At 35.6% G+C, this 14,530-nt stretch overlaps 3 protein-coding genes across 3 annotated transcripts; all 3 read right to left on the minus strand.

Annotated features, from left to right (window-relative positions):
- Positions 1 to 2,503: 2,503 nt before the first annotated feature.
- LOC132617669 (protein ARABIDOPSIS THALIANA ANTHER 7-like) lies at positions 2,504 to 3,423 on the minus strand. The gene is made up of 2 exons (XM_060332728.1): positions 3,002 to 3,423; positions 2,504 to 2,648 (listed from the first exon to the last, which is right to left on the minus strand). Exons 1-2 carry the CDS (start codon positions 3,364 to 3,366, stop codon positions 2,642 to 2,644), a joined length of 372 nt encoding a protein of 123 aa, XP_060188711.1. The 5' UTR covers positions 3,367 to 3,423; the 3' UTR covers positions 2,504 to 2,641.
- A 7,781-nt stretch (positions 3,424 to 11,204) lies between these two features.
- On the minus strand, positions 11,205 to 11,883 carry LOC132619453 (non-specific lipid-transfer protein 13-like). The gene is made up of 2 exons (XM_060334358.1): positions 11,513 to 11,883; positions 11,205 to 11,394 (listed from the first exon to the last, which is right to left on the minus strand). Exons 1-2 carry the CDS (start codon positions 11,881 to 11,883, stop codon positions 11,388 to 11,390), a joined length of 378 nt encoding a protein of 125 aa, XP_060190341.1. The 3' UTR covers positions 11,205 to 11,387.
- Positions 11,884 to 13,765: 1,882 nt separating this feature from the next.
- Positions 13,766 to 14,217, minus strand: LOC132619454 (protein ARABIDOPSIS THALIANA ANTHER 7-like). The gene is made up of 2 exons (XM_060334359.1): positions 13,871 to 14,217; positions 13,766 to 13,778 (listed from the first exon to the last, which is right to left on the minus strand). Exons 1-2 carry the CDS (start codon positions 14,215 to 14,217, stop codon positions 13,766 to 13,768), a joined length of 360 nt encoding a protein of 119 aa, XP_060190342.1.
- Positions 14,218 to 14,530: the final 313 nt, after the last annotated feature.

Here is a 14,530-nt window from a genome sequence, read left to right on the forward strand (position 1 = left end):
ATCCAGAATATAATACTATGAATAATTTCGCGTCCAGTTTCTAATGTATTCCACTAAAAATTGCTATAAGGAATGAGCCGAAAAACCATTTAAAAAATAGTAAAATAAAAATCAGGAGACAAAATCTGACCTTGTAGTTGCTATAAAGAAGGATTAACAAAAACGTTGAAAATTTATTAAAGCAATACCTTTTTTTTTTTTTTTTTTTTTTTTTTTTTTTTTTTTGTAATTTACTCCTTAAGGAGGCGCAACCCTTTTATTTCATCAACAAGGAGAGGTACACATATCTGAGGTTGGGAAAACCAGACCTCAGCAGTCATTTACAGAAAATCTGAAAACATAAACTACCTAGAACAGGGGATTAGAACTCCCATATGCAAAAGAGAAGTTCTCAGATACTTTAGCTACAACAATACGTTCTAATATGGCCAAACAGGCCGATCACAATTTAATATGATTAATATTCTTTAATATTGATCAAGCATTGTTCTAATATGGCTAAACAAGTCCGATCACAACTTAATATGATTAATATTCTTTAATATTGATCAAGCATCGTTCTAATATGGCCAAACAAGTCCGATAATATTCTTTAATATTGATCAAGCATCGCGTGATTACTGATACTAATTATTATATAAAAGAAGAGTAAACTTCATTATTCTGCAACACTATAATGATGAAAGCTATGATCAATAAACAACGGCACTGGTGGTGACGCAGCCCATTACCGATGGTTGGCGGCTGCGAGTACATGAAATTGTTTTGGGGAGAACAAATTAAATATTCTGACCATTCACTTTGTCACAATTTACGTTACGCCTGGTAAATTGCTAATTTTGTGACTTAGAGTACTTTTTTTTACGGAATTTTAAATATGTAAATTTTATTCAAAAAAATCTACTATATTCTATATTGAAACGCATAGTCAAAACTAAATAATTTAACTCTTGAAATTAGAATGGTGCCACATAAATTGGTACATGAAAGTAACAATATCATATTTCATGTAGATGCATCATATGGAGGGTGTTGGGCGAGAGTAGGAAAAATGAGGATCTGAATATGCCTGTTTTTTACGGAAAGATAAACTTGAAGTGACGGATGAGAAATGTTGTTTGCATGTTTAACTTTCTGAAAATTATGCGTACTGACTGCTAATAAACATTTACACTACACCAAAATAAAATCTTATAAGACAGCCGCAAATATTATCCGTTTTGAGTATCTTGGATGCTAAACCTTTTGGCTATTTTCAGCTCACTAGAAGGAACAAAAAATTAACTGAATTTTCAGTCACTGGAAATGTTTTGAGTTTTTGACATATCTATCCATTGTTGTTCTGCATGCATTTGGATCTCATGGATGAGCGAGTAGTGTTGATGGAGGAGAGTGATGAAACATCACCGTTTTAGAAGGATGAACACTTAGGAAAAAAGGTATATACGAGAGTCCGTTCAGTTGGACACCAATAGTATAATCCAGAATATCTATGAATAATTTCGCGTCCAGTTTTTAATGTACTCCACTAAAAACTGCTATAAGGAATGAGCCAAAAGAACCATTTAAAAAATAAAAATAAAAATCATGAGACAAAAACTGACCTTGTAGTTGCTATAAAGAAGGACTAGTTGCTACAAAGAAGGATTAAAAAAAACGCTGAAAATTTATTAAAGCAATACATTCTAATATGTCCAAATAAGTCCGATCACAACTTAAATATGATTAATATTCTTTAATATTGACCGCACATCGGATACTAATACTAGTTAATATATGAAAGAATAGAAAACTTCATTACTTTGATAAACTATAATGATGGAAGCTATGAATAAACAACCTGGTGACGCAGCCTATTACCGATGGTGGGCGGCCGCGAGTACACGAAATCCTTTTACTTACACAAGTATTTGGGGAGAACAAATATTGTGAATATTCGCTTTGTCCCGATTTATGTGGCATCTTTCAGATTTAGAGAGTCAATCGAGGCTTTTTTATCGTAATTTATAAATTATCAATTATTGTGACTTATAGTATTTTTTATGTTCAAATATGTAAATTTTATTCAGAAAAACCTTTATTCTATGTTCAAATTCATAATCAAAATTAAAAAGTTTATCTCTTTGAAATTTGAACGATGCCACATAAATTGACACAGGAAAACAACATCCTATTTCATGTAGATACATCATATGGAGGAAAAATATTGAGGAAAAAATTCCAAGCACAGGCAGTTTTGTTGCCTTTGAGATGTCTCAAGTAATTGCTGATGGTGTAACCAGTGGCAGATCCAATCATCCAACTTTAAATTTGCGATATGCAGAATTCAACGCTTCAAGGTCAAACCATATCATGTTTGCAAAAACCACGGCTATATGAAGTTATATACATATATTTAAATCTATTCTCTCAATTCAAAATCCACTATGTCTAAATTTTGAATTGGCCATTAGTTCTACACCCAAAGCTACACTTATTCAAACTTAACCTTGTAAATATAATATAGCTGTAATAGTGTAATAGACATATCATTATACTTCCAATTCAAAGTTCAGGAAAAGAGAGAATAAAAATTATTTAACTAATATATAGCATCAGACCAGAGAGAACAGCTAGTCTTCGTCAAACAATAAGTCTCTTACTATAGCCTGCAAGCACAAATTGAAAAAAAAAAAAAAAAGCATAATTGTCAGTTACTAGTGCTAAAGAAGCCACCCACCACTTCAACAAAAATAACGTAAAGTAAAGAAAAAATAGATAATTTTTAAATTTCAGGAAGGCTTCATCTTTCCTTTTGATTAACTAGACATGACTATATATAGCGTAATCACTAATGAAAGTAAAATATATATATATATATATATATATATATATATATCTTTCCTCCTATTATTACTATTTCGTTAAATTCACATATATCAGAATGTATATAACTTCAAGCAATTATGTATTCCTTTCAACAAAGAGACCTGGAAATTAGTAAAGTGATAGTAGTACGTACTTAGAACAATCCATGTGCTCAGAGATAGGGAAGCTACGATGAATACCACATATTCTAGCCATATTCAGAATACGGGATTGGAGATAAGGAGGATGATAGTGACTATGACTGAAATCTTCTATGCAGTAACAATACCTACGAACCCCATTGTCTATATATTTTACCCTGCCATTCAATATAAGTAAGTTGTCACAACACTCACGGGTCGGGTTCGGAGTAATCCCTTCTACATAAACTTCACAATACTCAAAGCAAGCATCCACGTCTTTGCAGATTTCATCTTTGGATGCATAGCATGGAGTACTTATTAGAACTACCATTAATACAACTGCAACAAAAACTAGTATATTCTTCTTGGCTGCCATTTGTTTTTTTGCTGGTTTGGTAGTAGTTAAGTAAAAAAGTATAGTTCATTTAATTGGAAGACACAAGCAGAGTCTTATAAAGATTTTGTTGAGGAGATGTTAGTTAGACGTCCGTGAATTGTCAAATGCAGTTGTGATCATTCAATTTGAGAGTTAGCTAGCACTTTTTAGGCGTTTGGCCATATATAGATTCTAAATATTTTTTCACTTTATTTGAAATTTATGAAGTTGGAGTTGAAGATGAAGTTGTATTTGATTATAGTTTTTAAAAAGGAGAGGAGAGAGCATTTTATTTGAAAATTTTGAAGACGGTGGAGTTGAAAAACAGGTTTGGAGCACTTTTTCGAATTTAAAATCCAACTCCAAGTTGAATTTAAAATTTTTATAATCACACACTGATTTTGAAATTTAAAAAAAAAAGTAAATAATTCTCATGGTCAAATGGCTCCGATCCTAAATATCTTAGTATTTTACTTTTCTTTTTAGTCTATTTAAAAAAGAATATCTCTCATCTCTTTTTATATTTGTAATCTCTAATTCTTACATTCTACATATTTTAAACTTACTGTCTAGTCAAATTAGGACACTTAAATTGAAATCTTATTTGGCCGAACTTTTAAAAGTTGCTTTATTTGAGAAGCGTAGACAGGACATGACGCAGTTACAGCTTACCGAGGACATGACCTTAGATAGGAAGGTGTGGAGGACCCACATTAGGGTAGAAGGCTAGTATATAAGTCTCGTTATCTTTCCTTATTAGTAGGCGCATTAGCGCATTATAATTTCTTGTGCTTTGATTTATGTTATTATTTGCTACTTTCTGTACTTTGATTACTCTATTTTATCTGTGCCGCTTTCGTGATTTGCATTTCCATATCGCTTTGAATTCCTTGATTATCCTGTTTTACTGTGTCGCTTGCATTATTTCATTGCAATATCGTTTTAAATCTTTTAACCTTATCTGACCCCCTTTTTATGCTTCTATTGAGCCGAGGGTCTCTCGGAAACAGCCATCCTACCTTGGTAGGAGTAAGGTCTGCGTACATTATACCCTCCCCAGACCCCAAGATGTGGGATTTCACTGGGCTGTTGTTGTTGTTGTTGTTTATTTGAGAAGCACTTTTGGCGAAATAGCTTTTTGGCAATAGAAGCCCAATTTCCAAAGGATTCCATTGAAAATTCACTTTTTCTATAGCGTTGTTTCAACCGCTATGGAGAAGTTACGTTTATAACTTTATCTTCTTATTTATTTTCTTTTCCTCTTGAACGGTGGGTTAGCCTACATGGGCGAACGATGAGCTAATATCCAACAAGTCGAACTCTAGGTATGTGTTCGAAAAACATGCATAGAACAAGTTACATACTCTGTCTTTGTGTTTCAATTAGTTTAGACGGCGACCGACGAACTAATATCCAACAAGTCGAACTCTAGATATGCACTACTAAAAAATTGTCAAAAACCGACGGAAAAAACCGACGGTCCGCTTGGGTTTTTTCATTGAAACCAACGGGAAACCGACCCATCACGGTCCGTCGGTTTTCATAGCGTCGCTTTTTGAAAACCGACGGACTGCGTCGCTTACGCGGTCCGTCGGTTTTTATCCAATAATATTTTTTTTTAATTTAAGCCAACGACTCTTTCTCTCTCCTCTGCTCTCTCCCAGATCTGCCCACCCGCCACTCCGTCCGGCGTCCATACGTCGCCACTGTTCAGGTGACGCCGACGACCAGGTAACGCCGGCGACCAGGTAACGCCAGCCACTTTTCCAGCTAGATTTACTTTTCTTCTCTCTTTCATTTTCTTCTTCTCCTCTTCTTCTTCTCTTCTCCTTTTTTTCCCTTTTTTTTTAACCTGCTCCTGGCGCTGCTAGTACGCAGCTGCGCCATCACCGACGACTTTTTCCGGCCATCCCTCTCTTTCTCTCTCTTTTTTCCCTTTTTCTTTTCTTTTTTTCCCTCCTATTCTCTTCTCCGTTTCAGGTATTTGTGAACATTTTTCCGGCAGTGAACAGTAACTCGACCGTGAACAGTATTTTCCGGCGACAACCAAGTTCAGTTCAACTGGAGTTGGTACCTCCGGTTGTCATATCCGTAATTTGTCCATACACTTGTAGTTATATTTTGCTGACTTTAGACTTTTGAATAATTTATTAGTTCATACTTATTTTCGAGGCTTTGGTTAGTGATGGTAGACTAGGGTCATGTTCTCGTTCGGGGACGGGGGCGAGGGTTAGGAGGGGTAAGTGGGCTAAAGGAGCCTCTAGGTTGAGAGTAGGGTCTTGGAACATTGGGACGTTAACGAGGAAGTCCATAGAGCTAGTTAAGATTCTTAAGAAGAGGAAGATTAATATAGCTTGTGTCCAAGAGACTAAATGGGTAGGTCCTAAAGCTAAAGAGGTAGATGGGTATAAGATGTGGTTCTCTGGTAGGTCGAAGTATAGAAATGGGGTGGGCATTTTAGTAGATAGTGATTTAAGGGACCAGGTGGTAGAGGTTAGGAGAGCCACTGATAGGATGATGTCGATTAAAGTGGTCGTTGAAGGGCTCACTTTGAACATTATTAGTGCATATGCGCCGCAAACGGGCTTAGGCGAGGAGGAGAAGAGGCGCTTTTGGGAGGATTTGGACGAACTAGTGGGAGGCATACCGCCTACTGAGAAGTTATTCGTGAGAGGTGATTTCAATGGGCACATCGGGCCTATTTCGGGAGGTTATGATGATGTGCATGGAGGCTTTGGCTTCGGGGACAGGAATGGAGGAGGAGTCTCACTTTTGGATTTTGCAAGAGCTTTCGGGTTGGTGCTAGCCAATTCGAGTTTCCCAAAGAAGGAGAAGCACTTGGTAACCTTCCGTAGTTCAGTGGCTAAGACCCAAATAAACTTTTTACTCCTTAGGAAGGACGATAAAGGTGTGTGCAAAGACTGTAAGGTCATTCCGAGCGACTATCTTACAACCCGACATAAGCTCTTGGTGACGGATTTAGGGATCAAGATGACGAGGAAGAAGAGGGTCGTGGATGACCGAAATAGGATCAGATGGGGGAGTTTGACCACGACTAGTGCCGTGGAAATGGGAGAGAAACTGAAGGTTATGAGGGCCTGGGATAGTAGTGGGGATGTGACAAGTATGTGGGATAGGACGGCTAGTTGTATTAGGGTGGTAGCAAGGGAAGTGTTGGGGGTCTCGACAGGTAGTCGTGGCCAGCATCGAGGGGACTGGTGGTGGAATGGAGAAGTTCAAGGGAAAGTGGAAGCAAAGAAGGTGGCGTATGCGAAGTTGATAGAAAACAAGGATGAGGTGGAGCAGTGGACGAATAGGGAACTTTATAAGATGGCGAGGAAGGAGGCGAAGTTGGCGGTTGCGATGGCAAAAACGACAGCTTTTGAACGCCTTTATGCTGAACTAGAAGAGAAAGGAGGGGATCAGAAATTGTTCAGGCTAGCCAAGGCGAGGGAGAGAAAGGCACGTGATGTGGTTCAAGTGAAGTGCATCAAGGACGAGCATGGCAAAGTATTGGTAGAGGAGACTCTCATTAGACGGAGATGGCAGTCATACTTCTCTAAACTTTTAAATGAAGAAGGGGACAGAGACATTGTGTTGGGAGATTTAGAACATACAGGAAGGCGTCACAATTTTGGGTATTGCAGGGGTATTAAGGTTGAGGAGGTTAAGGGTGCTGTTCGTAGGATACGCAGGGGAAGAGCGACCGGACCTGACGAGATTCCTAGGGAATTTTGGAAGAGTGCGGGCCCGGCAGGTTTGGAGTGGCTGACTAGGTTGTTTAATGTCATCTTTAAGACGGCAATGATGCCTGAAGAATGGAGGTCGAGTGTAATGGTCCCTCTATACAAGAACAAGGGAGATATCCAGAGTTGCAACAACTATAGAGGTATCAAGCTGCTAAGCCATACTATGAAAGTGTGGGAAAGGGTGGTGGAGATGAGGGTGAGGAAAGGCGTGTCTATTTCAGAGAATCAGTTCGGATTCATGCCGGGACGCTCAACTACAGAAGCCATCCATCTTGTGAGGAGACTGGTGGAGCAGTATAGGGAGAGGAAGAGGGACTTACACATGGTATTCATCGACCTAGAAAAGGCTTACGACAAAGTTCCAAGAGAGATCCTATGAAGATACTTGGAGGCTAAAGGTGTACCTGTGGCGTACATTAGGGTGATCAAGGACATGTATGAGGGAGCCAAAACTAGGGTAAGGACAGTAGGAGGAGACTCAGAGCACTTTCCAGTTGTGATGGGGTTGCATCAAGGATCAGCTCTTAGTCTGTTTTTATTTGCCTTAGTGATGGATGGATTGACGCGGCAAATTCAAGGTGAGGTGCCATGGTGTATGCTTTTCGCGGATGACATAGTTCTGATCGACGAGACTCGTAGCGGAGTTAACGCTAAGCTGGAGGATTGGAGACAAACTCTGGAGTCTAAAGGGTTTAAGCTGAGTAGGACCAAGACAGAGTACTTAGAGTGTAAGTTTAGTGAAGCACCTAAGGAGGCTGGCTTGGAAGTGAGGCTTGGTACCCAATCCATCCAGAAGAAAAGTAGTTTCAAGTATCTTGGGTCTATTATGCAAGGCAGTGGGGAGATTGACGATGATGTCACACATCGTATTGGGGCAGGGTGGATGAAATGGAGGCTTGCTTCCGGAGTGCTATGTGACAAGAAGGTGCCACCACAACTTAAGGGCAAGTTCTACAAAGTGGTGGTTAGACCGACTATGTTGTATGGGGCGGAGTGTTGGCCAGTTAAGATTTCTCACGTTCAAAAGATGAAAGTTGCTGAGATGAGAATGTTGAGATGGATGTGTGGCCACACCAGGAGTGACATGATTAGGAATGAGGATATTCGGGATAAGGTGGGAGTGGCCTCGGTGGAAGACAAGATGCGAGAAGCGAGATTGAGATAGTTTTGACATGTGAAGAGGAGAGACACAGATGCCCCAGTGCGGAGGTGTGAGAGGTTGGCCATGGATGGTTTCAGACGAGGTAGGGGTAGGCCAAAGAAGTATTGCGGAGAGGTAATTAGACACGACATGGCGCAGTTACAGCTTACCGAGGACATGACCTTAGATAGGAGGGTTTGGAGGACCCACATTAGGGTAGAAGGCTAGTAGATAGTCTCATTATCCTGTCTTATTAGTAGTCGCATTATCGTAGTATAATTTCTTGTGCTCTGATTTATGCTATTATCTCTTATTTCCTGTGCTTTGAATATTCTATGTTATCTGTGTCGCTTGCGTTACTTCATTTCCATATCGCTTTGAATCTCTTAGCCTTATCTGACCTCTTTTTATGTTTTTTATTGAGCTGAGGGTCTTTCGGAAACAGCCGTCCTACCTTGGTAGGAGTAAGGTCTGCGTACACTCTACGCTCCCCAGACCTTACGTTGTGAGATTTCACTGGGTTGTTGTTGTTGTTGTTGTTGTCGTGTTAAAAAGAAATAATATAAATTTTATAAAAAAACCGACGTAGTGGTTTTTTTTTTTTTTTTTTTTAAAATAAAAAACCGACGCAGTCCATCTGTTTTCTGGAAATTGTACAGAATTAATTTCCAGAAAATCGAAGGACTGTGTCGGTTTTATGGAAAATTTCCTGCATGCAATTGCTGCATTTTCTGCAGCCACACCTGCACAAAACCAGTACAAAAACCAGCACCAAAACCTGCTCAAAACCAGCACTAAAATGCTCCAAATCAATTCTAAAAGAGCTACAACACATAAAATCACCCTAAGTAACAATCAAACACATCAAACACTATCTAAACACATCAAATACGATCTAAATAGACCTTCAAAGTTCAAAAATATTTAAATGTCCAACCAAAAGTACCATTAACTAGTTCTACATAGTTTTAACATAAATTCATAACATAAAACATAAGTCCATTATGAAATTCAAACTAAAACATAAGTCCCACGACTATATAAATGAACCCTAACCGCTTCCGGTTTCAAATACTTCTTACACCGGCAACGAGAACAAGCACACCTAATTACCCCTTTATTTTGAAAAGGGTGAAGTGACATTGCATGTGTGATAAACTTGTCAACAAATTCATCATGTACACCCACACAATCACTATTATTTATATTATACATCCACATACGATCCATCTATAAAAATATACCCACAAATTGTTGAGGTTATAGAAATATATTTTAACTTAAGAATTCTAACTTAAAATGTAACTTAAGAAAACACAATCCCAATCAATTCTAACTTTGAATTCTCAATAACAATTCTAACTTTAATAACTTATGGATTCTAACTTTAATATAACTTTTAAAAGCACAATCCCAATCAATTCTAACTTTGAATTCTCAATAACAATTCTAACTTTAATAACTTATGGATTCTAACTTTAATTCTAAAAATTAAAAAGTAAATCTAGTCAAATAAAATCTACATTTTAGTTTAGAGGTTATAGAAATATTATGACTTAACAATTCTAACTTTGAAAAGCACAATCACAACCAATTCTAACTTTGAATTCTCAATAACAATTCTAACTTTAATAACTTATGGATTTTAACTTTAATATAACTTGGAAAAGCACAATCCCAACCAATTCTAACTAAGCTAACACAAATACATTGACAATGAACATAAAAAATAGCACAATCTCAAGCAAATATATATATATATATATATATGAAAAGTAAACTAGTCAAATAAAGTTTACATTTTTTCACAAATTCAACATCAATAAGTTTTAACTTTAATATAACTTTTAAAAGCACAATCCCAACCAATTCTAACTTTGAATTCTCAATAACAATTCTAACTTTAATAACTTATGGATTCTAACTTTAATAACTTATGGATTCTAACTTCAATATAACTTTGAAAAGCACAATCCCAACCAATTCTAAAAATTGAAAAGTAAATCTAGCCAAATAAAGTCTACATTTTAGTTTTGAGGTTATAGAAATATTATAACTTAACATTCTAACCTTGAAAAGCACAATCCCAACCAATTCTAACTTTGAATTCTCAATAACAATTTTAACTTTAATAACTTATGGATTGTAACTTTAATATAACTTTGAAAAGCACAATCCTAACCAATTCTAAAAATTGAAAAGTAAATCTAGTCAAATAAAGTCTACACTTTAGTTTTGAGGTTATAGAAATACTATAACTTAACAATTCTAACTTTGAAAAGCACAATCTCAACCAATTCTAATTTTGACTGCTCAATAAAAATTCTACTAACTTATGGATTCTAACAAATAGCACAATCCCAACCCCACCCCCACCCCCCACCCCCCCCCCCCACCCCCAAAAAAAAAAACTAGTCAAATAAGGTATACATTTTTGCACGAATTCAACATCAATAATATTACAAACAATGATAATTAAGCTAACACAAATACACTGACAATGAACATAAAATATAGCACAATCTCAAGCAAAAAAAAAAAAAAAATGAAAAGTAAACTAGTCAAATAAAGTTTACATTTTTTCACAAATTCAACATTAATAACATTACAAATGATGTTTAACAAAGCTAAATAGACTAACATTAGGCCTAAAATCTACAAATAAAACTAAGATTGAAATAATTTTAAAAGCCCTAATTTAAAAGAAACTACCTCAAATAAAATAAATTAGCAATACACAAAACCGACGCAGTGCGTCGGTTTTTCAAAGCAACGCAGTCCGTTGGTTTTTTATCCGTCGAATTTTGAAAGTTTTTTAGTAGTGATGTGTATGAAAAATATGCATAGAACAAAGTTATATATACGTTTTGGAATCCATTCTCTTAATTCAAAACTCACAATGTCTAAAATATTAATTTGCAACTAATTGAAACACAGAGTTTGGCTCCAAAAATTCCATTAACCTTGTTAATAACACAAATATATATAACATAGAGTGACACTGTAATATACACATCATTGTACTTCCAATTCAAAGTTTAGGAAAAGAGAGAGAATAGAAATATTTTAACTAATATAGCATTAGACCCCAGAGAACAGCTCGTACATCTTCCTCAAACACAAATCTCTTACTAAAGCCTGCAAGCACAACATTTAAAAATAAAAACATAATTATTAGTTACTACTAAAAGAACTCACCCCACAAATAAATTAAAAAAGGATAAAAGAAAGGAAGATGAAGAGTTTGTGAAAGTACTTGTAGCAATCCATGTGCTCAGAGATGGGAAAACTAAGATGAACACGACATGCTATATAAAGTTGTTCGATTCTATACTGGAGATAAGGAGGATGATCATGGCTATTGCTGAAGTCTACAATGCATGAACAAAACCTACGAACCCCATTCTTTATATATTTTACCCCTCCATTCAATATCTTTAAGTTGTTACAACACTTACGTGTTGGAAGACTATTTTTCCCATCTACAAAATTTTCACAATCTTCAAAGTAAGCATTCACATTCTTACAAATTGCATCTTCAGGACCAAGGACTCTGAATGCATTGCATGGACTTATTAGAACCACCAACACAAGTGCAACAAAAACTAGTAGACATTTGGTTGTCATTTTCTGCTGATTAATTGGTAGTAAGTACGTAAGTAATTAATTAGCAGAGTTTTATAGATTTTGCGCAGGAGGTTATTCATTAATTAGATATATGTCCGTGAACTGTGATTTGCAGTTGTGATCATTCAATTTGGATGAGATTATTATAGTTGATGCGTGACAAAATTGATTTCTATTGTTTAGTTAACTTGTATTAGGAAAATAGAAAGACAAAATTGAATAAACAAGTTTGACTGACTGGTAACAAACACCAGTTCAAACAATGTTTAAGTTTTATTTGATTGGCGGGCAGAGGCGGAGCCAAGATTTGAAACTTTTAGATTTGAGATTCTAACCTTTTAAGTTAATGGTTCTAAACTAATAATTTATTTATATTGATTTTTTTAAAACAAATATATAAAATTTGGACCAAAGTTGATGGATTCAAACTAACCTACTGGCAGATAACATTGAAAAACTTTATCCTTATCCAACGTTTGCACCCAATAGATAAATGTGACGGTAAGAGGTATAAATTAAAATGGCATAAAGTAGGAAAAATATTGTTTCCAGAATTAATTATTCTTTCAGCAGAACTTTTCCTATCATGGTAAATTGATAGCTTTGTCCAAATAAAGAAAACATAACTGAAATCTGAAAAGCTTAAGAACAAAATAATTTGGAGTTTGGTGCTTATAACTGTAGTTTCATCCGTACATCAAAACCAAAAACTATAAGGAAAAACGAAACAACCCTAAATTTCCTTCTCCCTTCAGATTTAATTTTCCCTATTCGGATTATTTATGTCCTATATACTTTGGTCCCATGTTTTTAAGAGTCTTTTATTTTATTCTTGTCAAAGAACTGCAGTAAAAATAAAACTTCCAATACAATTTATGTTTTATTTTGTGCAATATTGATCTCAAATGCCTACAAACTCTACCATAAGGTGCAAACTCTGCCTTATAAGGAGAGTTTCATGCAAGCTCTGCCTTAAGGTAGAGTTTGCTATCTTAAGAAAACTCTGCCCTGAAGGTAGAGTTTTGTAGGCAAACTCTGTCTTGTAAATCCAAACTCTGCCTTGCGATTTTTTTTTTTTTTTTTTTTTTTGATTGAGCAGGGTTCAAACCCTGAACCCATGGATTTTTAGGCGAAGGACAAAATTTGAAAAACAGCAATTTGAGGGGCAAAAATTAAAGACCAACCCCGAATAAGGGCAATCGTGCAAATTGCCCGTATTAATTAGTTGATTTTGTAGATTTTTGTCAAAGGAATGGCAGCGAGGAAGGGACGAGTTTAAGCTTATGCGGGGTTGTGCCGGTTTAAATTTATGTGGGCCGCTAACAATTTTCTTTCACAAAGTAAGAAAATTCATAGCAGAAAATTCTATAGTATCCATATAATAGAAGAATAAGCTATTGTTTTGTAAAAGAAAGTTCATGCGGACCGCTAACGATTTTATTTCAATAAGTAAGTGATGCATAACATGTTAAGGAACGTTATTAATTTTAATTTCGGTATTTTGACATATTGTACATTAATCATTTTTAATAAATCATTTAGAATCCTTGAGTAGTATTTTCTCCACAAATTTCAGTACCAGAGCCCATTAAATAGGCACCAGTTCATTCAGCCAATGAAACTGCAATCAGTTTTGATGATTACGACGTTTCAAGTGAATGTTCAGCTAGTTCAAAGTTAATCGTATTGTTGTTGTTGTTGTTGTTAGAGACGTGCTACAATACAAAAGACAAAACTTCATTATTGATGGGATTAGCATCAAAATCCAATAAGCTATATTCGTCTGGCTACAAACCTCAACACCAACACTACCAATTCTCTCAACTTGAAGCTCTCATTTATTGTTACCTCTTAAAGCAACACAATCCGTAGCACCATAGCACTAATTATTAATACTGCAAAAAGAAAAAAATTGTTTCAGTTAACACGCTGCAAAAAAAAAAAAAAAAAAAAAAAACATTTCTCAGAAGAGAGAAATTAAATATACCTGTAACAATCCATGTGTTCAGAAATAGGGAAGCTAAGGTGTATTTGACAGTAATTATAGAGATCGGCGATTCGATCTTCTTGGTATGAAGGATGATCTCCAGTATTTTTCATGTTTTCAATACACTGGTAAATTCTTGTAGCACCTTGGTCTTCTTGTTTCACAATGGTGTTTAAATTTCTGAGGCTATTGCAACATTGGTCCGATGGAGTTTGTTCGACTCCATCAACGAAACTTTCACACCATGAGAAAACATCAGTGACATCTGAACAATCCGAATCGAACCAAGCCAAACTTGATCTTGAAATTGCAAGAAAAACTATAACAAAAGCTGCAAAATATGCCATTTAATTATTATAATACTAATACTAATAGTTGTAGAAAAGTTCAATCTTGTAGATTATCAAGTTGTTTTGGTAAGAGTTTGATTATTTATAATTAGTTTCATAGAGAGAGTTAATGATGTAATTATGCAGGGTAAAATGTAACAGAAAAATAAAGACACATACATTAACTACTCTATTTTAAAGCCATGTTCAAACTTTTCTTAATTGCATTGGCTAAAGTGCATGTATCAAATCAAAGAAACAGAAAAAAAGTATAGCTTCTGTGACAAAGAAATGTCAAGATAGGAAAAAAAAGAAATCAAGATTAATAGGA

The sequence above is a fragment of the Lycium barbarum genome, chromosome 11, assembly GCF_019175385.1.
Source record: "Lycium barbarum isolate Lr01 chromosome 11, ASM1917538v2, whole genome shotgun sequence".
Taxonomy (NCBI): Eukaryota; Viridiplantae; Streptophyta; class Magnoliopsida; order Solanales; family Solanaceae; genus Lycium; species Lycium barbarum.

Coding starts and splice junctions, on each gene's coding strand:
- LOC132617669 (XM_060332728.1), bottom strand. CDS start 3,366: ATGGCAGCCAAGAAGAATATACTAGTTTTTGTTGCAGTTGTATTAATG.
- LOC132619454 (XM_060334359.1), bottom strand. CDS start 14,217: ATGGCATATTTTGCAGCTTTTGTTATAGTTTTTCTTGCAATTTCAAGA.
- LOC132619453 (XM_060334358.1), bottom strand. CDS start 11,883: ATGACAACCAAATGTCTACTAGTTTTTGTTGCACTTGTGTTGGTGGTT.